Source organism: Callithrix jacchus, chromosome 2, assembly GCF_049354715.1.
Source record: "Callithrix jacchus isolate 240 chromosome 2, calJac240_pri, whole genome shotgun sequence".
In the NCBI taxonomy this organism is placed as follows: domain Eukaryota; kingdom Metazoa; phylum Chordata; class Mammalia; order Primates; family Cebidae; genus Callithrix; species Callithrix jacchus.
Window position 1 is genome coordinate 37948076 of NC_133503.1, and position 26450 is coordinate 37974525.

Here is a 26450-nt window from a genome sequence, read left to right on the forward strand (position 1 = left end):
AGGTCCCAGGGATTGGGACATATGCATATCTTTTCGATCCACTATACCACTTAATTACCGAATTCTAATAAAGCAACTTTGGGCTTTTTCATTGTTTTGTGTTAACTTTCTAAAATTTTGAAACAGTTTTAAATCTACAGGAACGCCGCACATACAGTACAAATAATATTTTTTTCTTAAAACGGTGTCAGAGGAAGCTGCCAACATGCTGCCTCATCAGCTATAAATAGTTTAATATGTACAGCTTTATTTATTTTTGAGAGAGAGAGTCTTACTCTGTCACCCAGGGTGGATGGCTTGAGGTCAGGAGTTAAAGACCAGCCTGGCCATCATGGTGAAACTTCATCTCTACCGAAAAAAAAAAAGAAATTATCCAGGCATGGTGATGTGCGCCTGTAATCCCACTTGGGAGGCTGAGGCATGAGAATCACTTGAACCTAGGAGGCAGAGGTTGCAGTGAGCTGGGATTGTACCACTCCACTCCAGCCTGGGCAACAGAGTGAGACTCTGTCTCAAAAAAAAAAAAATAATAATAGTAATAATAAATAGGTGGTTCTGGCTCAGTCTCCTGAGGTTGCAGTCAGACTGTTGCCTAGGGCTGCAGATGTCTGAAGGCTAGATGATCCTCTTCCAAACTCATCCCCATGGTTATTGGGAGACCTAAGTTTTTGTGCATTATTGGATCAAGGGACCCATTTTGTCTCCACATGGATCACTCCACGGGAGAGATATCCCAAGAGCAATAAGCATACCTAGCATCCAGACATCAGTTTCTGAATACCATCTTACTGTATGTATTGTATGCCACATGTCAGAGCAATAATCATACCTAGCATCCAGACCAAAACTGAGATCTGGTTTGAGTTGTTCCCACTTTCTGGCCTTTTTCCCCCCAACCCCAGACAAGAGTTCCGTTCTTGTTGCCCAGGCTGGAATACAATGGCACGATACCTCCTCACTGCAATGTCCACCTCTCAAGTTCAAACGATTCTCCTGCCTCAGCTTCCCAAGTAACTGGGATTATAGGCAACCACCACCATGCACAGCTAATTTTTTGTGTTTTTAGTAGAGATAAGGTTTCACCATGTTGGTCAGGCTGATCTCAAACTCCTGACCTCAAGTGATCTGCCCACCTTGGCCTCCCAAAGTGCTGGGATTACTGCTATGAGGCATTGTGCCTGGCCTTTTTTTTTTGAGACAGAGTTCCACATTTTTTGCTCAGGCTGGAGTGCAATGGCGTGATCTTGGCTCACTGCAACCTCTGCCTCCCAGATTTAAGTGATTCTCCTGCCTCAGCCTCCCAGGTAGCTGGGATTACAGTTACATGCCACCACACCCGGCTAATTTTTGTGTTTTTAGTAAAGACCAGGTTTCACCATGTTGGCTGACCTCAGGTGATCCACCCACCTCAGCCTCCCAAAGTACTGGGATTAGAAGCGTGAGCCACTGTGCCTGGCCTGGCAGTTGGAAATTTTTTTTTTTTGAGGCAGAATCTCCGTTGCCCAGACTGAGGTGTAGTGCCACCATTTAGGCTCACTGCAGCCTCCACCTTCTGGGTTCAAGTGATTCTTGTGCCTCAGCCTCCCAAGTAGCTGGGATTACAGGCTCCCACCACCACACCTGGCTAATTTTTGTGTTCTTAGTAAAGACAGGTTTCGCCATGTTGGCCAGGCCTGTCTTGAACTCCTGACCTCAGGTGATTCACCTGCCTTGGCCTCGCAAAGTGCTGGGATTACAGGTGTGAGCCACTGCACCTAGCGGCAGTTTAAATTTTGATAGAGGCTGTGTTGAATCTGTGATTTAATTTGAAGAGTATCTGGACTAGGCCTTTTATATTATCTTTCTGTTTTCCGTCTTTGTCTTTTATGTACTTCTGGAGGACTTTCTCAACTTTATCTTTCAGCCTTTCAATTGAGTTCTTTGTTCTCAGAATATTGGGTTCATTTTCTTCCTTTTCTCCACATTGTTTTGTTCTTTGTCTTTCATATTGAAGGTGGCTGTTCACTTAACCTTCCTAGTTTCCATATATCACCAGTGCCCTTGACAGTGTTTGGTATCTCAGTCTAGAGAACAAACCTCCAGCCTGTTGCTTGGATGGCGAAGACATTCACCAGAGGAGTTCAGAGTCAAGGAATTTATCTGGAGATCAAGCTACCTTCTTTATTAGTTCTCTGTTTTTTGTTTTTGTTTTGTTTTGTTTCATTTTTGAGACAGAGTCTGAGACTCTGTCACCCAGGCTGGAGTGCAATGGCATGGTCTCGGCTCACTGCAGTCTTGACCTCTCTGGGCTCAAGCATTCTTCCCAACTCAGCCCATTCCCTTGCCCCCACCCCTTCAGTAGCTGGGACTACACGTGTATGCCACCACGCCCAACTTATTTCTGTATTTTTTTTTTTTTTTAAGAGATAGGGTTTTGCAATGTTGCCCAGCTGATCTCGAACTTCTGGGCTCAAGGGATCCGCCTGCCTTGCCCTCCCAAAGTGCTGGGTTTACAGGCAAGAGCCACCATGCCCAGACAGTTTCAAGATTTTTTTATCTATAAACAATACACAGTATGGTTTTAGATGTTGTCAAACTTCCTGTAGATGTTATGAAAGTGTAGGCTGGGCACTGTAACTCACGCCTGTAATCCCAGCACTTTGGGAGGCCGAGGCAGGTGGATCACCTGGGGTTGGGAATTTGAGACCAGCCTGACCAACATGGAGAAACCTCGTCTCTACTAAAAATATGAAAATTAGCCAGGCTTGGTGGCCCATGCCTGTAATCCCAGCTACTTGGGAGGCTGAGGCAGGAGAATTGCTTGAACCTGGGAGGCAGAGGTTGTGTTGAGCCTGTCGCACCATTGCACTCCAGCCTGGGCAACAAGGGTGAAACTCCATCTCTAAATAAATAAATAAATAAATGTTATGAAAGTATAATATTCATTTTCACTCAATATAAATATACCAACAATTTAAAAAATTTATTCCCCTATCATGGACACTTGGTTTCCAGATTTTTGCTAGTATAGACACTGAAGCATCAACATCAGCATTATATGTTTCTTGTTGCACGTAGGTGACAGGTTTTTTTTTTTTGAGATGGAGTCTCACTCTGTTGCCAGGCTGGAGTGCAGTAGCATGATCTTGGCTCACCGCCTCCACTGCAACCTCCAACTCCCAGGTTCAAGTGATTCTCCTGTCTCAGCCTCCCAAGTAGTCAGGACTATGGATGTGTGCCACCACATCCAGCTAATTTTTATATTTCTAGTAGAGACAGGGTTTCACCATGTTGGCCAGGATGGTCTCAATCTCTTGACTTTGTGATCTGTCTGCCTGGGCCTCCCAAAGTGTTGGGATTACAGGCATGAGCCGCCAGGCCCGTCAGGTTCTCATAATCATTAGAATTGTGTGACTATAGAGTATGAGCCTTTTTCAGTTTTGTAAGGTATTGCCAAATTGTTTTCTGAAGTTTTTAGATGTCCAACTACAGAATATGAGAGTTTCTAATTAACCTTTTTCTTTTAAAAGTGACCGGGAACTGTGGCTCATTCCTGGAATCCCAGCACTTTGGGAGGCAGAGATGGGTGGATCACTTGAGGTCAGGAATTGGAGATCAGCCTCCCCAATATGGCAAAACCTCATCTCTACCAAAAATACAAAAGTTAGCCTGGCGTGATGGCGAGTGCCTGTAATCAATCCCAACTACTCTGGAGGCTAAGACACAAGAATCACTTTAACCTGGGAGGCAGAGGTTGCAGTGAGCTGGAATCGGCCTGCACTCTAGCCTGGGTGACAGAGTAAGACTCTGTCTCTGAAAAGAAAAAAGTTTCCTTATTGTGCTGTAACACATGGCAGAAAAATGCACAAAACAAATGTGTAACTTCCGTGAAGTTTTCTTTTTTTCTTTTTTTTTTTTGAGACAGAGTCTCCTCTGTGGCTCAGGCTGGAGTGTAGTGGCACAATCTCGGCTGCAACTTCAGCCTCCTGAGTAGCTGGCATTAAAGGCACATGCCACCAAGTCCTGCTAATTTTTGTATTTTTAGTAGAGATCAGGGTTTCACCAAGTTGGTCAGGCTGGTCTCTAACTCCTGACCTTGTGATCGGCTCACCTCGGCCTCCCAAAGTGCTGGGATTATAGGCATGAGCCACCATTCCCAGCCAGTTGGGTACTATTAACAGTTTTTTCCTAAGTGTTTATTCAAGAACGTTTTTCTGATGTTTTTGACCAGTTAAGAGGAGGGGTAAAGAGAGGGTGGAGTAGAGGGAAAGGGAAAGGCTTATTGGATGTGAAACAAGTTCAAAAAAGTGATTGTTTTGAGAAGTATGGACATTTACTTGGGACCTGGTCTTTTCCTGTTAGAATAACTTCTTAAGTTGCTTTGTTTAGCCTAGTGCTAAGAGACTAAGGAAAATAAATTAAAAAGATTAAATATAAAATTGAGTCACTAGAAGAATTTTATACTACTAATCTTGTTCCTTCTGAGGTTTTTCACTTAAGTCACTGCCTTGGTAGCACATATGTATCAAGAAACTTGAGGATGACTAGGCCATGCCTTTTTTGAAGAAGAATGGGGGGACTTGATTCATAATGTTTTCATACTTCTCCTATTATAGCAAATAATGCTTCTCTGCTTGCTGCATCCTTTGTGTTAATCTCAAAAATGTTCTCAGAATCTTCAGGTAGCACCACTTTAATAATTTTATGGATTAAACATTGCCTGAAGGTTAATTGGTTAGCTCTAACGTATTAAAAACTGCTTCCTAGAGCTGTGCTTTGTATAAAAATATAAACTGTTTTTGAAACAGGTAATACTTATTGGTAACAAACCTTTCCCTAACCCAGCTGTGGACTTGAATTTTCTGTATGGCCCTCTTCCAACCCTTGCTACAGATGTATATCATGGCAGTCCTTTTATAGTATGAATTTTATCATAGGAAAACAGAAACTGTTCATTTTTCTTATTGTCATGGTACTGTATGTCTTCCCCCAAGACAGTAGTAAATGCTTTTTTTTTGAAACCCAAGTTTTGCTCTGTTGCCTAGACTGGAGTGCAGTGGCATGATCTTGGCTCACTGCAACCCCCACCTCCCGGGTTCATGCAATTTTGCTGCAGCCTCCTGAGTAGCTGGGAATACAGGTACCTGCCACCATGCCTGGATGATTTTTTTTTGTATTTTTAGTAGAGATGGGATTTCACCATATTGGCCAGGCTTGAATTCCTTACTGCAAGTGATCCTCCCACCTTGGCATCCCAAAGTGCTGGGATTACATATGTGAGCCACCACGCCTGGTCAGTAAATGCTTTTTATTACTGTAGTAGGTGATTAGATGCCATCTTGGGTGCTTTTATTGTAGACAAAGGGGCTCCCATCTCTAAGCTCACGTGAAATATAATTTTAAAAATATATTTCTTCAAATGTACGTGTTCACATTTTTGTTAATATTGTCTCATGTCTAGTTTTGGAGGCTGGAATGTTCCAGGGAGCTGCAAAAATCTCTGTCAGTTGGTGTTTTGAGTAATTATTCTGAAATATACTCCTAGGCTTGAAACTTGGATCTGGCTTTTTTTTTTAACTTGAATTGCATTTTTTGCTCTTAGATTATTCATATGAATTTTGCACATAGAGAGCTAGTCTTGTAGCATAGTAAAATTTAAGAGTATAGGTGACTCTTGATCTACCCATCTTATAGAGATTGTCAGTCTGTAGGAAGACTGTGGTAACCATGGTCAGACTTATTATTCTGAACACTCTAGGTTAGTGTTGGAAGAGTTTGTAAAATAGAAATGTCAGCAACTATGCCTTGAAAGAGTAAAGTCCATGAGAAGTATTACTTTTAAGTTTCAAGGATTTACAGTTTAGGTTAACAGTTTTTACATATTATATTTCAAAACATCAGAGTACTAAAACTTACCTATATGCTCATTACTAAAAATAATTCATGCAGGCTTTGGGTAATTGTAGTTTTACAGAGTATAGGGAAAACAGGATGCCAGTTGGCATCTTTTTTAAGGTCTCCACTATCCTGCCATATTAAGTAGCACAGAAACACACCAAGATAATACTAGCATTCATTCCCCCTCACCATATTTTCTCCAGCTTGGTACTATGGTACATGTGTGATTAATGTTATAGAAACGGGTGTCAGCAACCCAACAAATGAGTTCTTTAGGTTTCTGATTGGCTATACAGTTACTGACTAAGGAGGGATTCAGCTGGTAGAGGAGATCGTGGTTGCCCAAATGCCAGGAAAGAAGCCCTTTTCCTAACATTTTAGTGTTTCCTTTGAAACTTAGAGAATGGTGAATTCTTTTGGCATAGATGCTCCACCATCTGTCTGTTCCTGTAGACTTTCCCATCTTCCTGGCTATGTGCCACCCTTGTTTTGGACATAGAGGGGTGGAGAGCAGAGACCAGTGCTTCAATAACTAAAAATAGAAGGAATTTCAAATCTTTTTTTTTTTTTTTTTGAGACGGAGTTTCGCTGTTGTTACACAGACTGGAGTGCAATGGCACGCTCTCGGCTCACCGCGACCTTCGCCTTCTGGGTTCAAGCAGTTCTCCTGCCTCACTCTCCTGAGTAACTGGGATTACAGGCACACGCCACCATGCCCAGCTAATTTTTGTATTTTTAGTAGAGACGGGGTTTTACCTCATTGACCAGGATGGTCTTGATCTGTTGACCTCGTGATCCACCTGCCTTGGCCTCTCAAAGTGCTGGGATTGTAGGCGTGAGCCACCACTCCTAGCCGGAATTTCAAATCTTGATAGATTATCTGTGGACTCGAGCCTGCCTTGACAACTTAGCTGCTACTGTTCATCGTCTTCTGGAGTTGGACCAAAGAACAACTGTGTTTGTCTGATCTGCTTTTGGTACTATGTGTACTTCCTGATACTTTTGTTCCCTTACTTGCTACAGAAGTAGTTTTACTGGAATACCTGCAATTTTTGTCTTGCCTCTGTCATTCACTCAGTTATCTTCTACCTCGGCTCTGGTTGCCACAATTCTAAATTTGTTTTGTTTTGTTGATTTTTTTTTTTTTTTCTGAGACAAGGTCTTGCTCTGTTAGTCAGACTAGACTGCAGTGGTACAATCATGGCTCACTGCAGCCTTGACCCTCTGGGCTTAAGTGGTCCTCCCGTCTTAGCCTCCCCAGTAGCTGGGACAGCACATGTGTGCTAGCACACCTGTCATTTTTTAAATTGTTTTTGTAGAGATAGGGTCTTGCTCTGTTGCCCAGGCTGCTCTCGAACTCCTGTACTCAAGTGATCCTCCTGCCCCAACTTCCTAAAGTGCTTGAATTACAGACTTGAGCCACTGGACCCTGCTAAACTTATGTTTTGTTATGTGTATGATCCCATGACTGCAGTATCAAAGAATGTTACTGCTTTCCTATGTACCTTATTTCGTTGACTCTAAAATGCTATCATTGAAAGATGTACCATTATTAAGTACTAAGAAGGAAAGTATATTTAGTGCCAATTAAGCTGACATGCCACTGATTATAATATGCAGCCAGATTTCAGCTATGTTTTATTTTTATTTGTTTATTTGTTTGTTGATTTTTTTAATTTTTATTATTTTTTTTGAGACGGAGTTTCACTCGTTACCCAGGCTGGAGTGCAATGGCACGATCTAGGCTCACCGCAACCTCCGCCTCCTGGGTTCAGGCAATTCTCCTGCTTCAGCCTCCCGCGTAGCTGGGATTACAGGCACTCGCCACCATGCCCAGCTAATTTTTTGTATCTTTAGTAGAGACGGGGTTTCACCATGTTGACCAGGATGGTCTCGATCTCTTGACCTTGTGATCCACCCGCCTTGGCCTCCCAAAGTGCTGGAATTACAGGTTTGAGCCACCGCGCCCAGCTCTATGTTTGTTTATTTTTGAGACGAAGTCTCACTCTGTTGCCCAGGCTGGAGTGCAGTGGCGTAATCTCGGCCCACTGCAACCTTTGCCTCCCAGGTTCAAGTGATTCTCCTGCCTCAGCCTCCCGAGTAGCTTGGATTACAGGTGTGTGCCACCATGCCTGGCAAATTTTTGTATTTTTAGTAGAGAGGGTTTCCCCTTGTTAGCAAGGCTAGGCTGGTCTCAAACTCCTGACCTCAAGATGATCTGCCCACCTCGGCCTCCCAGAGTGCTGGTATGAACCACTGTGCCCAGCCTCACCTATGTTTTTTTAAAACAGTCTTACAGTCAGTGACAATCACTGTAATTTAACTATCTGTTCCTCAACAGAAATTTACTGGGCAGTTTTCATGGACCAGGTGTTGTGCAAAAAGCTGGAAGTCAGGTCCCTGTTTGTTACTGGCTCAAGAGACATTAAATAATCATGTAGATGCTGGGTGTTGTGGCTCACACCTGCAATCCCAGCACTTTGGAAGGCCAAGGTCGACGGATCACGAGGTCAGGAGTTCGAGACCAGCCTGGTCAACATGGTGAAACCCCGTCTCTACTAAAGTTACAAAAAATTAGCTGGGCATGGTGGTACACTTGTATAATTTCAGCTACTCAGGAGGCCTAGTCCTTTTTTTGAGACAGAGTCTCACTCTTAGCACCCGGCATTGAGTACAGTGGCACAACCGTGGCTCACTACAGCCTCAACTTTCTTGGTCCAGGTGATTCTCTAGGCATGTACCATCATGCCTGGCTCATATTTTGTATTTTGTAGAGGTGGGATTTCACCATGTGGTGCAGGCTGGTATCAAACTCTTCGGCTCAAGTGATAAAGCCCACCTCAGGCTTCCAAAGTGCTGAGATTATACTCGTGAGCCACTGTGCCTGGCCAATTCTATTACTTTGGATAGCTGAGGAAAGAGGATGGCTTGAATCCAGGAGTACAAGACCAGCTAGCACAGCATTACAGAGCGAGACCCTGTTTCTACAAAAATTTTTAAAAAATAAACAACAGCCAGGTGTGGTGGCACGTGCCAGAAGTCCCAGCTTACTCGGATGCTAAGGCAGGAGGATTGTATGAGCCTAGTTCAAGGTTATAGTGAGCTATGATTCATACTGCTGCACTCCAGCCTGAGTGACAAACTGTCTCAAATAATAATAATCACACAGATAAATATTAACTGTGTAAAGTTGTTAAAGCAGCTTGGGCTTTTCCATAGTACTTAATAAGAAATAAATTGAAATGGGGGAAAGGGGCTTCTGGAAAGGTCTCTAAGGGCAACATTTAAGTGAGGCCTAAAGGTAGATGTGCAGGGGGTAAGGCTGGGAAGAATATTTCTGGGTAGAGTGTCCCTATAGTCCTGGAATGGTTGAAATTTAAAAGTCAATTAAAAAATAGAGGTTGAGCATTCTTTATCCAAAATGCTTAGGACCAGAAGTGTTTCAGATTTTGAATTTTTTTGGATTTTGAAATATTTGCATATTCATAATGAAATATCTTGGGGATGGGACCCAAGTTTAAACACAAAATTAATTTATATTTCATATATACCTTGTATAATTGTTTGAAGCCTGAAGATAATTTTATGTAATTTTTTTTTTTTTTTGAGATGGAGTTCCACTCTGTCGCCCAGGCTGGAGTGCAATGGCGCAGTCTCGGCTCACTGCAACCACTGCCTCCTGGGTTCAGGCGATTCTCCTGCCTCAGACTCTCAAGTAGTTGGGATTACAGGCATGTGCCAGCACGCCCAGCTAATTTTTATATTTTTAGTTGAGAAGGGGTTTCACCATGTTGGTCAGGCTGCTCTTGAGCTCCTGGCCTCGTGATCTGGCTGCCTCAGCCTCTCAAAGTGCTAGGATTACAGGCGTGAGCCACCACACCTGGCTTTTTTTTTTGGGACGGAGTTTCGCTCTTGTTACCCAGGCTGGAGTGCAATGGCGCGATCTCGGCTCACCGCAACCTCCGCCTCCTGGGTTCAAGCAATTCTCCTGCCTCAGCTTTCTGAGTAGCTGGGACTACAGGCGCGTGCCACCATGCCCAGCTAATTTTTGTATTTTTAGTAGAGATGGGGTTTCACTATGTTGACCAGGATGGTCTCGATCTCTTGACCTCATGATCCACCTGCCTCGGCCTCCCAAAGTGCTGGGATTATAGGCGGGAGCCACTGCGCTCGGCCCTTTTTTTTTTTTTTTTTGAGACAGAGTTTCGCTCTTGTTATCCAGGCTGGAGTGCAATGGCGCGATCTCGGCTCACCGCAACCTCTGCCTCCTGGGTTCAGGCAGTTCTCCTGCCTCAGCCCCCTGAGTAACTGGGATTACAGGCACGCGCCACCATGCCCAGCTAATTTTTTGTATTTTTAGTAGAGACGGGGTTTCACTGTGTTGACCAGGATGGTCTCAATCTCTTGACCTTGTGATCCACCCACCTCGGCCTCCCAAAGTGCTGGGATTACAGGCTTGAGCCACTGTGCCCGGCCTTTTTTTTTTTTTTAATACATAGAGTCTCACTTTGGTGCCCAGGCTAGAATGCAGTGGTGTGATCATGGCTCACTGCAGTCCTAAACTTTAGTGCTGAAGCCATCCTCCTGCCTTAGCCTCCCAAGGACTGCAGACACTGTGGTATACAGGTGTACAGGCACAGCTGCCCAGCTAATTTTGTAGATGGGCCTCACTATGTTTTCTAGGCTGGTGTTGAACTCCTGGACTCAAATCATTGCCCTGCTTGGCCTCCAAAGTGCTGAGATTATAGGCTTTACACAATTTTTTTTTTTTTTGAGGCGGAGTTTTGCTTTTGTTACCCAGGCTGGAATGCAATGGCGCGATCTCGGCTCACCGCAACCTCCGCCTCCTGGGTTCAGGCAATTCTCCTGCCTCAGCCTCCCGAGTAGCTGGGATTACAGGCACGCGCCACCATGCCCAGCTAATTTTTTGTATCTTTAGTAGAGACGGGGTTTCACCATGTTGACCAGGATGGTCTCGGTATCTTGACCTCGTGATCCACCCGCCTTGGCCTTCCAAAGTGCTGGGATTACAGGTGTGAGCCACTGCGCCCGGCCCAATTTTTTTTTCTGGTGTGGAGTTTTGCTCTGTTGCCCAGGCTGGAGTATTGTGGTGTGATCTCAGCTCACTATAGCCTCTGCTTCCCAGATTCTAAGCAATGTCCAGCTAATTTTGTATTTTTAGGAGACGGGGTTTCACCGTCTTGGCCAGGCTGGTCTTGAACTCCTGACCTCAAGTGATCCTCCTGCCTTGGCCTCCCAAAGTGCTGAGATTACAGGCGTGGGCCACTGTGACTGGGCTTTACATAATATTTTAAATAATTTTGTTCATGAAATAAAATTTGACAGTTTTAACTGCTGCCTATCACATGAAACCAGGTGTGGAACTTTCTACTTGTGGCATTATGTAGCACTCAGAAAAGTTTCAGATTTTGGAGGGTTTTGGATTTCAGGTTTTCTTTTTTTTTTTTTCTTTTTTGAGACGGGATCTCGCTCTGTCACCCAGGCTGGAGTGTAGTGGCGCAATCTTTGCTCACTGCAGCCTTCACCTCCCAGGTTCAAGTGATTCTCCTGCCTCAGCCTCCCGAGTAGCTGGGATTACAGGCTCTTGTCGCCACGCCTGGCTATGTTTTGTACTTTTAGTAGAGACAGGGTTTCACCATGTTGGCCAGGATGGTCTCAAATTCCTGGCCTCAGGTGATTTCCCCATCTCGGCCTCCCAAAGTGTTGGGATTACAGGTGTGTCAATTTTTCATATTAGGGATGCTCAACCTGTACTCTTCAGCCTTAAAAAAGAAGGAAATCCTGTCATATGTGACAACATAGATGAACCTAGACAACAGTATGTTAAATACACCAGGCACAGAAAGACAAGTATGTACCTCATGATCTCACTTTTATGTGGAATCAAAAAATGTTGAGCTCTTTAAAAGTAAAGAGTAGAATTATGGTTCCCATGGGTGGGGTTTGGGGATATGTTGGTCAAAAGGATATAAAATTTCAGTTAGGTGGAGGGATAAGTTCAAGAGGTTTACTGTACAACATGGTGACTGTGGTTAATAACAGTGTATTCTCAAAAATTGCTGAGAGTAGATTTTTAAAATGTGTTTACTATAAAAAAATTAAGTATATGCGGTAAATAAGCATGTAGAGGTAATAATGTTAATTAGCTCAATTCAGCCATTCCGCAGTGTATTCATATTTCAGAACAACATGTTGTGCTTGACGAATATATACAATTTTGTCAATTTATTTTTTTCTTTTTTTTCCTCTTGCTCAATCTTTTGTTCTATTCAGGAATTTTGTCAATTTAAAGAAGTTGGCCAGGCACGGTGGTTCATGCCTTTAATCCCAGCACTTTGAGAGGCTGAGGGAGGTAGATCACCTGAGGTCAAGAATTCGAGACTAGCCTGATCAACAAGGTTAAACCCCGTCTCTACCAAAAATACAAAAATTAACTGGGTGTGATGATAGAGGCCTGTAGTCCCAGCTACTTGTGAGGCTGAGACCAGAGAATTGTTTGAATTGGGGAGGCAGAGGTTGCAGTGAGCCGAGATTGCTCCACTGCACTCCAGCCTGGGTGACAGAGTAAAACTCAGCCTGGGTGATGGAGCAAGACTCTGTCTCGATTTAAAAAAAAAAAAAAAAAGGAGCCAGTCATGGTGGCTCACGCCTGTAATCCCAGCACTTTGGGAGGCTGAGGTGGGCGGATTGCCTGAGGTCAGGAGTTCGAGACCAGCCTGACCAATATGGTGAAACCCCGTCTTTAAAAAAGAAAAAAGAAAAGGAAAGAAAGAAGTGAAATTGTGAAATGAATAAAGGATAGTTAGAGGTAAAATAGGAAAGGTTGTTGATATTCAGTAATGAACAGAGAATATGGTCATGTGCCACATGGAAGACGTTTTGGTCAATGATGGACCATATGATGACAGTGGTTCCATAAGATAATGGAGCCAAACAATTCCTGTTGCCTAGTGACGTTGTAGCTGTTGTCATGTAGCGTAATTCCATTTTATTTTATTTTGTTTTAGAGACAATTCTGTAAATTTTTAAAAATTCCATTAAAAAGATAAATTTAGTGTAGCCTGAGGGTACAGTGTTTATAAAGTCTGTAGTAGTATGCAATAATCAGTAATGTTCAGGCCTTCATATTCACTCATCACTGACTCATCTAGAGCAATGTCCAGTCTTGCAGACTCTGCTCATGCCCTATAGAGGTATGCCATTTTTTAATCTTTTTTTCCCCATGTTTTTACTGTACCTTTTCTGTTTAGATATGTTTAAGATACACAGATGCCACTGTGTTATAGTCACCTACAGTATTCAGTACACTGACATGCTATACAGGTTTGTAGCCTAGGAGCAATAAGGCTGTATACTGTGTGGCCTAGGTGTGGTAGATTATACTGTCTAGGTTTGTGTAAGTACACTTTGATGTTCCTACAGCTACAGATTTCTTAAAATGTATGCCTTTTATTATGTTTAACGTAACTATATTCTCTTCATACCACATTTCAATCTGAATGGTTGGTAAAATACTCAAAGAAACTCCTTGTTGTCTCATGTTATCCATGTTTGCCCCAAAACACCTTTTTTTTGTTTTTTTTGAGACGGAGTTTTGCTCTTATTGCCCAGGCTGGAGTGCAGTGGTGCAATCTCGGCTCACCACAACCTCTGCTTCCCAGGTTCAAGCAATTCTCCTGCCTCAGCCTCCTGAGTAGCTGGAATTATGCGCCACCACGCTAGACTAATTTTGCAGAGATAGTGTTTTTCCATGTTGGTCAGGCTCGTCTCGAACTCCCGACCTCAGGTGATCCGCCAACCTCAGCCTCCCAAAATGCTGGGATTATAGGCATGAGCCACAATGCCAGGCCTTTTTTTTTTTCCTTGAGATGGAGTTTTACTCTTGTTGCCCTGTCTGGAGTGCAATGGCATCATCTATCATCTTGGCTCACTGCATCCTTTGCCTCCTGGGTTTCAGTGATTCTCTTGCCTCAGCCTCCATAGTATCTGGGATTACAGGTATGCACCATCACATCCAGCTAATTTTTGTATTTTTAGTACAGACAGGGTTTCACCATGTTGGTCAGGCTAGTCTCAAACTCCTGACCTCAGGTGATCCACCCTCCTCAGCCTCCCAAAGTGCGGGGATTATAGGCATGAGCCACTGCACCCAGCCTAAAACATCTTTTTAATTCAGGTTCAGTAATTACATAGTAATATATTCTGTATGTCACTATAAACTAACCTTTTTTTTTTGAGACAGAATTTTACCTCATCCCCCAAGCTGGTTGGAGTACAGTGGTGAGATTATAGCTCGCTGCAGCCTCAAATTTCTGGGCTTAAGTAATCTCACTGCCTCAGCCCCCTGAGTAGCTAGGACTACAGAAATGTGCTACCACATCCCCAGCTATTTTTTAAATTATTATTAATTTTTATTTTTGGAAAATCAGGCTTTTATTTTCCTGCAGAGCATCCAGAACAGGAAGCCCCAAGTTAAGAGCGGGAGAATCCTCTTGACTAGGTTCAGGGCTGAGCCCAGAGGCAGGGCCTAAGGAGGTGCTGAGGCAAGGTGTGGGGCCTTTGAACTTGCAGACCCTGGTCCAGCTTCTTGGCATGAAAGCCAGAGGTGGCGAAGGGGGGATCCCAGAGGCACAGAGGGAAGCAATGGTGCCAGCCAGCGGAATGGTCAGGGCAGATCCTTTCCTTCTAGTAGACTGTTGAAGGGGAGCGTGCCATGCCCTAAACAGTGAGGAGACAGATGAATTCCCTACCCTGCTCTTCCTTGCTGGAAGTCCACTATGTGGACTCTTGGAGTTCAGTGGTTGAAACTCAGAATTTAGAGTATGGAGCTGGACCCAGAGAATAAAGTAGCAAGTAGTGGAAGTGGCAGGCAGCTCCTTCAGTCCATGAATTTGAGCCTCTGGCCTGAAGCAGCTGGGGCCTGGATGTTAAAGATTTAGAATTCAGGGGGAGAGGGACTGGGCGTGGTGGCTCACGCCTGTAATTCCAGCACTTTGCGAGACTAAGGCAGGCGGATCACAAGGTCAGCAGTTCAAGACCAGCCTGGCCAACATGATGAAACCCTGTCTCTACTAAAAATACAAAAATTAGCTGTGTGTGGTGGCGATAGCCTGTAATACTGGCTGCTCAGGAGCCTGAGGCAGGAGAATCACTTGAACCTGGGAGGCGGAGTTTACAGTGAGTCGAGATTGTGCCATTGAACTCTAGCCTGGGCAACAGAGCAAGACTCCATCTCGACAACAAAAAGAATTCAGGGGGAGGGGAAGAACAGGGCTTGTAACCAGAGTGAGCTTCTCACTCTGCCTCCCCATCCTGGGGTCGAGAGAGCAGGTGGAGTTTTCTTTGCAGCTGGGCCCGGAGGTAGCAGAGGTCTTGCTGATCAAGCCTATGAGCCAGGCCCAGGTAGAGGGTAAGGAGGAGATGGTCTGTGCCAAGCGTAGGCACCACCCACAGCACTGTCAGCAGCTCCACACACACTGGGTGGCGCAGGTGGGAGAAGAGACTGAGAGCCCGGGGAGACTTCAGGGCCAGAGGCTCGCCCAGCCCCAGCACATGGTAGTACACCTGTTTGAGGCCCATGAGCTCAGTGTAGTCAAAGACGAGAAGGATGCTGAAGATGAGGAGCCAGGAGATGATATGGAGCACAAAGCAGAGGAGGGGCACCCAGGTGGCCCATGGCTCAGCTCGAGCCTCCCACAACACGGGGCCTCTGGGTACAGGCTCCCAGTACCGCATCACCAGCTGCAAGGCCAGGGCAGTGCAGGCCACATACAGTGACCTCTGAAGGACCCCAAAGTACCGGGATGGCCATGGTTTCACTCTCTCAGCTGCTATGAGGCTGTGCTGCCCAACAAATAGAAGCAGGAGCCCCAGATCCCATGCCAGGGGGGCAAGGATGCTGCGGTCCTGCAGGGCAGCCAGCCATCCCTGTCAGGCATTGGGACCACCAGACTCTGGGATCCCTCCAAGAAGTGACTGAAGGGAGGTAAAGTGCGTAAACTCCACTCCAGTGCCAAAGGCTAGGATGAAAGAGGCGAGGGCAGCAGGGACCAGGAGCAGTGCAGGGGCCATGGCAAGAAATGGAGGGGTGGGGAAAGGGGAGGGCAAATTATTATTAATTTTTTTGTAGATACGGGGTCTCACTATGTTGACCAGCTTGGTCTCGAACTCCTGAGCTCAAAAAGTCCTCCAGCCTCAGCTTCCCAGAGTGCTGGGATAATAGGCATGAGCCCCTGTGCCTGGCCTTTAGACTTTCTATTTCCTGACACTATTGATTGGACTAAATGGACTAGACTTTCTTTTGGAATTTTTTTTGTATGCCTTTTTTAAATCTTCCAATTTGTAAGTATTTGAGCACTAATTCTGCTTGGCACCCTACTAAGTATTAACCCACTCAGACATTTGAGTGCCTCTTATGTTCCAGTCTCTACAGAATGCGGTGAAGAATATGATATACTTCATCTCTCATTTAAGGAGTCATAATTAAATGTTAAAGGGATAGAGATGAGTTTATGCAGAGGTTAACTTTTGGTAGTTGTGGATAAATTAAAAATGAAATATAGGGAGGCTGAGACAGGGGAATCACTTGATCCTGGGAGGCAGAGATTTCAGTTAGCCAAGATGGTGCCACTGCACTCCAGCCTGGTGACAGAGTGAGACTCTGTCTAAACAACAGCAACAAAAAGAAATAACTATGTGGTACCATATATGATACTAGATTTATATAGTACAGTCAATAAAATAGCTTCCTAGAAAAAGGAGGTCCATGAGAATAAAGAGTTAAGATTTTTTTTTTTTTCATCCTAAGACAGTTAAGTCTAACCTTTTTAATTGCAAATGTTTGGTGTTGATATGTTTGTGTTGTATTTTTTTGTTTTGGGTGGGGGTGTTAAACCCATAACTGTGGCAGAGTACAGTGGCTAATGCCTGTAATCCCAGCACTTCATCAGCATAAATATAATACAGTGCCTTGTTTAGTTTTTATAAAAATTTTTTGAGAGATAGAGTCTGTCGCCTAGGCTGAAATACAGTGGCACTATCAGCTCACTGTAGCCTCCAATTCCTGGGCACAAGTGATCCCCCAGCCTCAGCCTCCTAAGTAGCTAGAATTAGAGATGTGGGCCACCATGCCTGGCTAAATTTTTCTGTTTTGTAGAGATGGAGTCTTGCTCTTTTGCCTAGGTTGGTGTTGACCTCCTGGCCTGAAGCAATCCTCCTGCCTTGGCCTCCCAAAGTGCTGGGATTACAAACGTGAACCACTGCACCTGCCTTGTCCTGTTTAGCTTTTTTGTTTGTTTGTTTTAGAGATGATGTTTCTCCATGTTGGTCAGGCTGGTCTTTAACTCCCGACCTCAGGTGATCCGCCTACCTCGGCCTCCCAAAGTGCTGGGATTACAGGCGTGAGCCACCATGCCCAGCCATCTTTTTTTTTTTTTTTTTTTTTTTTTAAGACATATGGAGTCTTGCTTTGTTGCCCAGGCTGGAATACAGTGGTGCAATATCAGCTCAATTCAGTTTCCATCTCCCAGGTTCAAGTGATCGTCCTGCCTCAGTCTCCTGAGTAGCTGGAACTACAGGCATGTGCCACCATGCCTGGCTAATTTTTGAATTTTTAGTAGAGCCAGGGTTTTGCCATGTTGGTCAGGCTGGGCCTTGTTTAGCTGTACTTTCTGGGTTGTGGTAGGGATAGTATAAGCTGTTAATTATAACCTAAATTTTGTAGTACACAACAAATTAGATTAAATAAATGACAGTTTATCATTAAAAGGGATGGGCTTCATGAGAACAATCTTTTTTACCTAGAAAAAGTGTTGTAGGCTGGGCGTGGGGCGTGGTGGCTCATGCCTATAATCCTAGCACTTTGGGAGGCCAAGGTGGGTGGATCACTTGAGATCAGGAGTTCCAGACCAGCCTGGCCAACATGGTGAAACCTATCTCTACCAAAGAGTACAAAAATTAGCCAGGCGTGGTGGTGTGCCTGTAGTTCCAGCTACTTGGGAGGCTGAGGTGGGGGAATTACTTAAACTTGGGAGATGGGGGTTGCAGTGAGTCAAGATTACGAGGCTGCACTCCAGCTTGGGCAACAGAGTGAGACCCTGTCTCAAAAACAAACAACAGTTGCATACAGTGTTTGTTTGTTTGAGTAAGAGTCTTGCACTGTAGCCCAGGCTAGAGTGCAGTGACTCATTAAGGCTCACTGCAACATCGGTCTCCCAGATTCAAGGGATTCTCCTGCCTCAGCCTCCTGAGTAGCTGGGTTATAGGCGCCTACCACCATGCCCAGCTAATTGTATTTTTAGTAGAGATGGGGTTTCACTATGTTTGCCAGGCTGGTCTTGAACTCCTGACCTTATGATCCACCCACCTTGACCTCCCAAAGTGCTGGGATTACAGGAGTGAACCACTGCACCCAGCCACAATGTTTGTTTGGTGGAAATAATTATTGAAATGAGGACTGTCTAGAGTTTTTAAAATACACTTATAAAATAGTGATTTATTTGGAAGAAAATGACTTTAATAGTTGAAACATCTCAATCAATAGCAAATCCTTTGTTGTATAAAACATTAACTATAGGGTTAACAAGAAAATTATAATTTAAAAGGGGGAAGTTGGTCCTTTCTAGTTAAATTGAAGTGTTTACCTAGTACTCGTGTACAAGAGTATTTACCAAATTGTTGTGATAGTGGAAAATAGGAAATAAAGGATCTGTTGTGGTTTAGACATAGAGTAGCAGAATATACAGCAGTAGAAAGAGGAACAAACCAGCCTGTCCAACATGGTGTAACCCCATCTCTACTAACAATACCAGAATACGGAGCGTGGTGTGGGTGCCTGTAATCCCAGCTACCTGGGAGGCTGATGCAGGAGAATCGCAACCCAGGAGGTAGAGGTTGCAGTTAGCTGAGATTGCACCACTGCACTCCAGCCTGGGAGATAGAGCAAGACTCTGTCTCAAAGGAAAAAAGAAAAAGGAACAAACTAGATCTGTCTGACATAACCAGAAAAATTTAGTCAGGTCTCATTTCTTTTTCGGTTTCAGTTTGTGCCATTTTGCCCTTTGCTCTCCCTTGCTTTCCCCTCAAATCTTGTTGGTAGTGAGTTTTCTAGTATCACCTTTTGTCTCGGATGCTTTTTAACTTGTCAGACATAAAAGTGTGCATTGTAATTTCCTGAGGCCTTGTTAAAACAGTTTGGCTCCACCTCAGAGTTTCTGACCTGGTAATTGTGGGGTGGAACCTGTAAATTTGCATTTCTAATAAACTTTCTTATTAATGATGCCGCTGTGTCAGTATCTCAGTTTTGAGAACTACTGGTCTAACTGTTCTTTCTTTGCAGTTCAATAATCTTAAAAGAGGTTAAGCTTAATTTCCCAAATAATCAGACATTTCTAATTTGTACGTTTCTAATGTTTTAGATCCAGATTTAAAGAACCATGGTATAGCAGAACACTCAAGTCCTTACCCTTGGTTTGTATTTTGTTTTCTTATAAAATTGGGAATAGGTCTAAATGATCTCTTGTGACCCTGAAATTTTATATATATATGTATACATATTTTAATATGTTTTTAATATGTACAACATATATAATGTATGCATTGTTTTATATATACACCATTATAGCTAACACATATACATACGTATTTATGTATGTAATACACACACATATATAACATATAACATATTTAAAACATGTATTAAAATATATACTTTTTTTTTTTTGGTGGGGGGAGATGCGGTCTCATTTTTGTTGCTGAGGCTGGGGTATAGTGGCATGATCCATTGCAGTCTTGAACTCCTGGGCTCAAGCAATCCTCCTGCCTCAGCCTCCTGAGTAGTTAGGACTACAGGCTCCCTCTACCATGCTGGGCTAATTTAAAAAATATTTTTTTTTGTAGCGACAGAGTCTCACTATGATGACCAGGCTGGTCTAGAGCTCCTGGCCTCAAGCCATCCTCTCACCTTAGCATCCCAAAGTGCTGGGATTACAGACATGAGCCACCATACCCAGCCCTGAAATTACAATGCTATGAATCATAATCTTTTTTTTTTTTTTTTTTGAGACGGAGTTTTGCTCTTGTTACCCAGGCTGGAGTGCAATGGCGCGATATCTGCTCACCGCAACCTCTGCCTCATGGGTTCAGGCAATTCTCCTGCCTCAGCCTCCTGAGTAACTGGGATTACAGGCACGTGCCATGCCCAGCTAGTTTTTTGTATTGTTAGTAGAGACAGGGTTTCACCATGTTGACCAGGATGGTCTCGATCTCTTGACCTCATGATCCACCCGCCTCGGCCTCCCAAAGTGCTGGGATTACAGGCCTGAGCCACCGCGCCTGGCCCGAATCATGATCTTTGTTTAAATATTTCCATAATGTGATTTTAACCACCAGAGAGCCTTGATTTGTATAGCAATATTCAGACTACTCAAACTTTAGAGCCATTTTTCTACAAAGTTAATTATAACCTCTCTCAGTTTCCCATCTTGTTCTGTCACCTTATACTGTATGGTAAAGACCAAAAGGATAGACAGATCTTTCCCATGCCATTTTAATTTTGTTTCATAATTGTTATGATTGAGGAAGGAGGGTGGTTTAAAAATAGCTTATAAGAAGCATTAATTTTTACCAACTAATAGCTTAAATTTCCTACTCAGGATACAGTGAAAGGGAAATCTGCACATTCCTTGAAGATGCCCTCCCCTCAAGGAATTTAGAGGGTTTCTTTCTTTTTGCTACAGTGTTGTGATACGTATATGTCATAGGCTTTCAAAGTTTTAATGTTCTCCTTTAATTATATTTTTTCTTCTTTTCTTAAAAAATATATTTTTTTGAGACAAAGTCTTATTCTGTTGCCCAGGCTGGAGTGCAGTGGCATGATCTCAGCTCACTGCGGTCTCTGGCTCCTCGGTTCCAGTGATTCTACTGCCTCAGCCTCCCAGGTAGCTGGAATTACAGGCATGCACCACCACACTCGGCTAATTTTTGTGTTTTTAGTAGAGACAGGGTTTCACTGTGTTGGCTAGGCTGGTCTGAAACTCCTTACCTCAGGTAATCCACAGTATGCTAGGATTGTCAGGTGTGAGCCACCACTACCTGGCTGAGAATCTTTTTATAAATTGAGAATGTCAAAGTTCCCCACTCACCACCTTTTTCTAAACTTAATTATATATGCATTTCTCCCTCAGTAGCCATGGAAGGTTAGTCCCAGGTCCTTCCACAGATACCAAAATTTATAGCTGCTCCAGTTCCTGATATAAAATGGTATAGTATTTGCATATAACCTATGCACTTCTTTCTGTATACTTTAACTCTTCTCTGGAAGAGTTAAAACTTACTTATAAAACCTAATACAGTGTAAATGCTCTGTAAATAGTTATTCCACTGTGGTGTTTAGGGAATAATGACAAAAGAAGTCTGCACATGTTCAGTACAGACACCATTTTTTCCCCAGTGTATTTGATCCACAGTTGGTGAAACCCATAGACACAGAGGGCTGGCTGTACTTTATTTCCCTATTGCTCTTTCTCATAAAATAGAAAGTTGAAATTAATGTATAGGTTTAAGGCCAACTGTTAAAGCACAGCATGATATATTTGGGTATTTTTTTTTTCCTGCTCACATGTTCTGACTAGATCAGTGCTTTTATTAAATTTTAAAATTTGCTGGGGGTGGTGGCTCACTTCTGTAATCCCAGCACTTTGGGAGGCCAAGGTGGGCGGATCAGATCACCTGCGGCCAGGAGTTCAAGACCAGCCTGACCAACATGAAGAAACTCCGTCTCTACAGAATTAGTGGGGCGTGGTGGCACATGCCTGTAATCCCAGCTACTTGGGGAGGCTGAGGCAGGAGAATCACTTGAATCCGGGAGGTGGAGGTTGCAGTGAGCCAACGGCGCCATTGCACTCCAGCCTGGACAACAAGAGTGAAACTCTGTCTCAAAAAAAAAAAAAAAAAAAAAAAATTCTTTCTGAGATTCTTTCTTAGCTGTGGGAGAAGGTATTTGGTTAGATGACTTTGAATGAATAGACTACTGAGCTAAAAGAGCTTATCACATTGCCTCAAAGTATGTAAAGATACAGAGGTGGATGCTCTTACTTCAGCAGTTGTACAAATATCTTGAGCCATTTACCTAAGGGAAAAGACAGTTTTTCTAGGCATCATGAAGGAATACTGAAACTGTTGGTATGCCTGTGTGGGTGGGATGTGAGTGGGCCCAATAAACTGCTATTTTTGGTTCGTATGTACATACTGGAACAATCTTCGTAATAAACGAGACTACACAACAACAACAAAAAAGAATGATCCAAAATGGCTGATCGCTAACATGTCGGGATTGCAGCTCCCAGTGAAAGCACAGAGAACAAGAGGACGCCACACTTTCAAATTTTTGTTGCTCATGGAGCAGAAGATTCCCAGTGGAGGAGCCCCACAGGTCGCCAGCGTGACTCTTGTGGCCGGCACAGCAGTTTTGCCGGCACCTCGGTGCAGCAGCTCTTGGTGCAGAGTAAACGGGACTGGTTCCCCTTCTGACCGACGTTTGGAGCTCCGGGAAGGCAGAGTCACCTATTACAGACTCAAGAAGGAAGCCAGGCTGGAGATTCCCAGGCAGAAAAGCACCATCAGTCTTAACGCCGCTGTTTTGGCAGGCGCAGTGGGTTGCTCATATTTCGGCCCTGGGAATTAACAACTTGGACGTCCACTCAGAGACCTAATTTGAAAGTTGGTAATTACAAAGACGACAGGTGGATAAATTTACAATGATGGGAAGAAACCAGTGTAAAAAGGCTGAGAATACTCAGAATCAGAATGCCTCTCCCTCTAAAGAGGATCACAGTTCCTCATCAACAAGGGAACAAGGCTTAATGGAGAACGAGCGCATCCCATTAACAGAATCAGGCTTCAGAAGATGGATAATAAGAAACTTCTGTGAGTTAAAAGAACATGTTGTAGCCCAATGTAAAGAAACTAAGAACTTTGAAAAAAGGTTTGGTGAAATCCTAATAAGAATAGACAATTTAGAGAGGAATATAAGTGAATTAATGGAACTGAAGAATACAATATGGGAACTCCTAGAAGCATGCACAGGTTTAAACACTCGAATTGATCAAGCAGAAGCAAGGATATCAGAGGTCGAAGACCAACTTAATGAAATAAAACGTGAAGAAAAGATTAGAGAAAAAAGGATAAAAAGGAATGAGCAAAGTCTCCAAGAAATGTGGGACTATGTGAAAAGACCTAATTTACGTTTGATAGGTGTACCTGAATGCGACAGAGAGAATGAATCCAAGCTGGAAAATACCCTTCAGGATATTATTCAGGAAAATTTTCCCAACCTAGCAAGGCAGGACAATATTCAACCCCAGGTAATACAGAGAACACCACAAAGATATTCCTCAAGAAGAGCAACCCCAAGGCACATAATCGTTAGATTCACCAGGGTTGAAACCAAGGAGAAAATACTAAGGGCAGCCAGAGAGAAAGGTCAGGTTACCCACAAAGGGAAGCCTATCAGACTTACAGCAGTTCTCTCAGCAGAAACTCTGCAAGCCAGAAGAGAGTGGGGGCCGATATTCAACATCCTTAAAGAACAGAACTTTCAGCCCAGAATTTCATATCCAGCCAAACTAAGCTTCACAACTGAAGGAAAAATAAAATCTTTTATGAACAAGCAAGTACTCAGAGATTTTATTACCACCATGCCTGCTTTACAAGAGCTTCTGAAAGAGGCATTACACATAGAAAGAAATAACCAGTGTTAGCCTTTCTAAAAATATACCAAAAAGTAAAGAGCATCAACATAAAGAAGAATTTACATCAACAAATGATAAAACAGCCAGTTAACATCAAATGGCAGTAATCCTAAATTTAAATTGACTAAATCCCCCAATCAAAAGATATAGCCAAAACCCAACAGTATGCTGCATCCAGACCCATTTCACATGTAAGGATACACAAAGACTCAAAACAAAGGGAAGGAGAAAGATTTACCAACCAAATGGAGAGCAAAAATAAATAAATAAATAAAAAGCAGGAGTTGCAATTCTCGCATCTGATAAAATAGATTTTAAAGCAACAAAGATATAGTGGTAAAAGGATTAATGGAACAATAAGAGCTAATGATCCTAACACCCAAATACATAGAGACTTAGACTCAATCAGACAGAAAATTAATAAGGATATCCGGGACTTGAACTCAGATCCAGAACAAGTAAACTTAATAAATATTTATAGAGCTCTCCACTTTAAATATTCCAAATATACATTCTTGTCAATACCACATCACATCTACTCATAGGTTTAAATGAAATATTGATTGGCCATTATTAATACCCATTTTTTAGAAAAAAGCAACATTTCTGTTCTCTCTCTTTTTCTTCCTCTCCTTCACTCCTTTTTTTTCTTTCCTTCTCTTAAAAAAAAAAAGAACATGTGGTTAGAATAACTTAAGCACTTTACACAGTTAAAAAAAATTTTAAGATTCAACTTCAGTTTTGATCATAATGTAGAGATATCAGTTTTATAGATTGTATGTTAATTTGCTCTAATTGGGTTTTCACTATGTAGGTTACCCCTCAAATGATGACAATTTTTTTTTGTGGGAGTCTCACTCTAGTCGCCCAGGCTAGAGTGCAGTAGTGTGATCTCAGCTTGCTACAACCTCCTGGGTTCAAGCAATTCTCCTGCCTCCGCCTCCCAAGTAGCTGGGATTACAGGCGCCTGCCATCATGCCTGGCTAATTTTTGGACTCTTAGAAGAGATGGGTTTTCATCGCGTTCCAGGCTGGTCTTGAATTCCTGACCTCAGGTAATCAGCCTGGCTCAGTCTCCCAGAGTGCTGGGATTATAGGTGTGAGCCACCGCTTCCAGTCATGATGACAGTTTTTTTTTTTGAGATGGAGACTCACTCTGTCTCTGTTGCCCAGGCTAGAGTGCTGTGGCATGATTCTCAGCTCACTGCAACCACCTGGGTTCAAGCAATTCTCCTTCCTCATCTTCCCAAGTAGCTGAGACTACAGGCGCATGCCAGCATTACTAGCTATTTTTTTGTATTTTTAGTAGAGACAGGGTTTCACCATATTAGCCAGGATGGTCTTGATCTCCTGACCTCATGATCTGCCCACCTTAGCCTCCCAAAGTGCTGGGATTACAGGCATGAGCCACCATGCCCAGCCCATGATAACAATTTTTAACAGCTATTTTAATCCAAATTGATGGAGTAATTCTTGCACAGACTCACTTGGTTAAAAAAAGAAAAAAAAAATTTTAAGCGTAATTTGTTTTTCAGATAGGCAGTATATACACTTGGATAAAATTCAAAAGGTGTAAAAGGAATATATATAATTCCCATTCTTATCCCCTAAGCTTTCCTTCCCAAAGGCAATTTATTAACTAGTTTCATGTATATGCTTTAGAGATATTTAATGCACATGTAAAGATGGATAGTTATGTGCTTTTGTTTTTTGTGACAGAGTTTTGCTCTGTCACTTAGGCTGGAGTGCAGTGGCACGATCTCAGCTCACTGCAACTTCCGCCTCCCAGGTTTAAGTGATTCTCCTGCCTCAGCCACCCGAGTAGCTGGGATTACAGATGTACCACCATGCCTGGCTTATTTTTGTATTTTTCGTAGAGATGGGGGTTTCACCATGTTGGTCAGGACGGTCTCGAACTCCTGACCTTGTGATCTGCCCGCCTTGGTCTCCCAAAGTGATGGAATTACAGGCATGAGCCACCACGCCCAGCCCAAATGTACGTTTAAGAATAAAAAATTGGCCAGGCACTGTGGCTCACACCTGTAATTCCAGCACTTTGGGAGGGTGAGGCAGAAGGATCGCTTGAGTCCAGGAGTTAAGAGACCAGCCTGGGCAACATAGTGAGACCCTGTCTCTACATTAAAAAGATAATAATAAACAACTTTGAGATACATACAGTCAAATTAAGTGTACAATTTGAGTTTTGACAAATATAGTTGTACAACCTCTACCAAAATAATGATTTTAAACATTTCTGTCACTCCTCAGATTTTCTTCATGTCTGTTTATAATCATTCCCTCTTCCAACTCTCTCTAGCCACTGGAACCATGGATCTGCTTTCTGTCACTAGTTTTGCCTGTTCTAGAACGTCATATAAATGGAATCATACATCATGTAGCCTTATGTCTGGCCTCTTTCACTTAGCAGTATGCTTTTGAGATTCAGCTGTATCAATGCCTTCAGCCAATGAAGTGTTGAATTAGTGTGTTAAATGTCTATTAAGTTTGGCTTAGGGTTTTAAAATTAGTTACACTTGTTCATGAAATGGACTGATGGATCTTGTATTCTGCTTAGATAACTCTTGAGTTAAAAACCTTGATGTAATGCAGCATGGAAAAAAGTAACTCAGTTTGAAAGGAGCAAAAGATTAAGGCTAAATCAAAAGTAAAATTCCACTTAATGTACATGGCAGGACTTCAGAATTGTTCCATTCAATGGTTAAATTGTTACATTCAAATTATATTTTAATAACCTGTTGCTATAGCAGTGTCTTAAAGCCAGGTGTTTGTTCTTAGTTATACCCAC

The 26450-nt window shown here is 43.0% G+C and overlaps 1 protein-coding gene and 1 pseudogene across 3 annotated transcripts in view; one reads left to right on the top strand and one right to left on the bottom strand.

Annotated features, from left to right (window-relative positions):
* Positions 1-26450, top strand: part of UBE2D2 (ubiquitin conjugating enzyme E2 D2) — a 74280-nt gene that overhangs the window by 16385 nt on the left and 31445 nt on the right. For 2 of the 3 annotated variants that reach the window (XR_013531075.1, XM_035292163.3), the window contains exon 3: positions 19314-19365. The exons of the other annotated variant lie outside the window; for it this stretch is intronic. Coding sequence is in view for 1 of the 2 variants with exons in the window: in XM_035292163.3 (XP_035148054.1) it covers positions 19314-19365 (52 nt within the window). In the remaining variant the exon portion in view is untranslated. The remainder of the gene's footprint in view (positions 1-19313; positions 19366-26450) is intronic. 3 annotated transcript variants of the gene reach the window in all.
* Positions 15123-15972, bottom strand: LOC103789438 (nurim pseudogene; annotated as a pseudogene).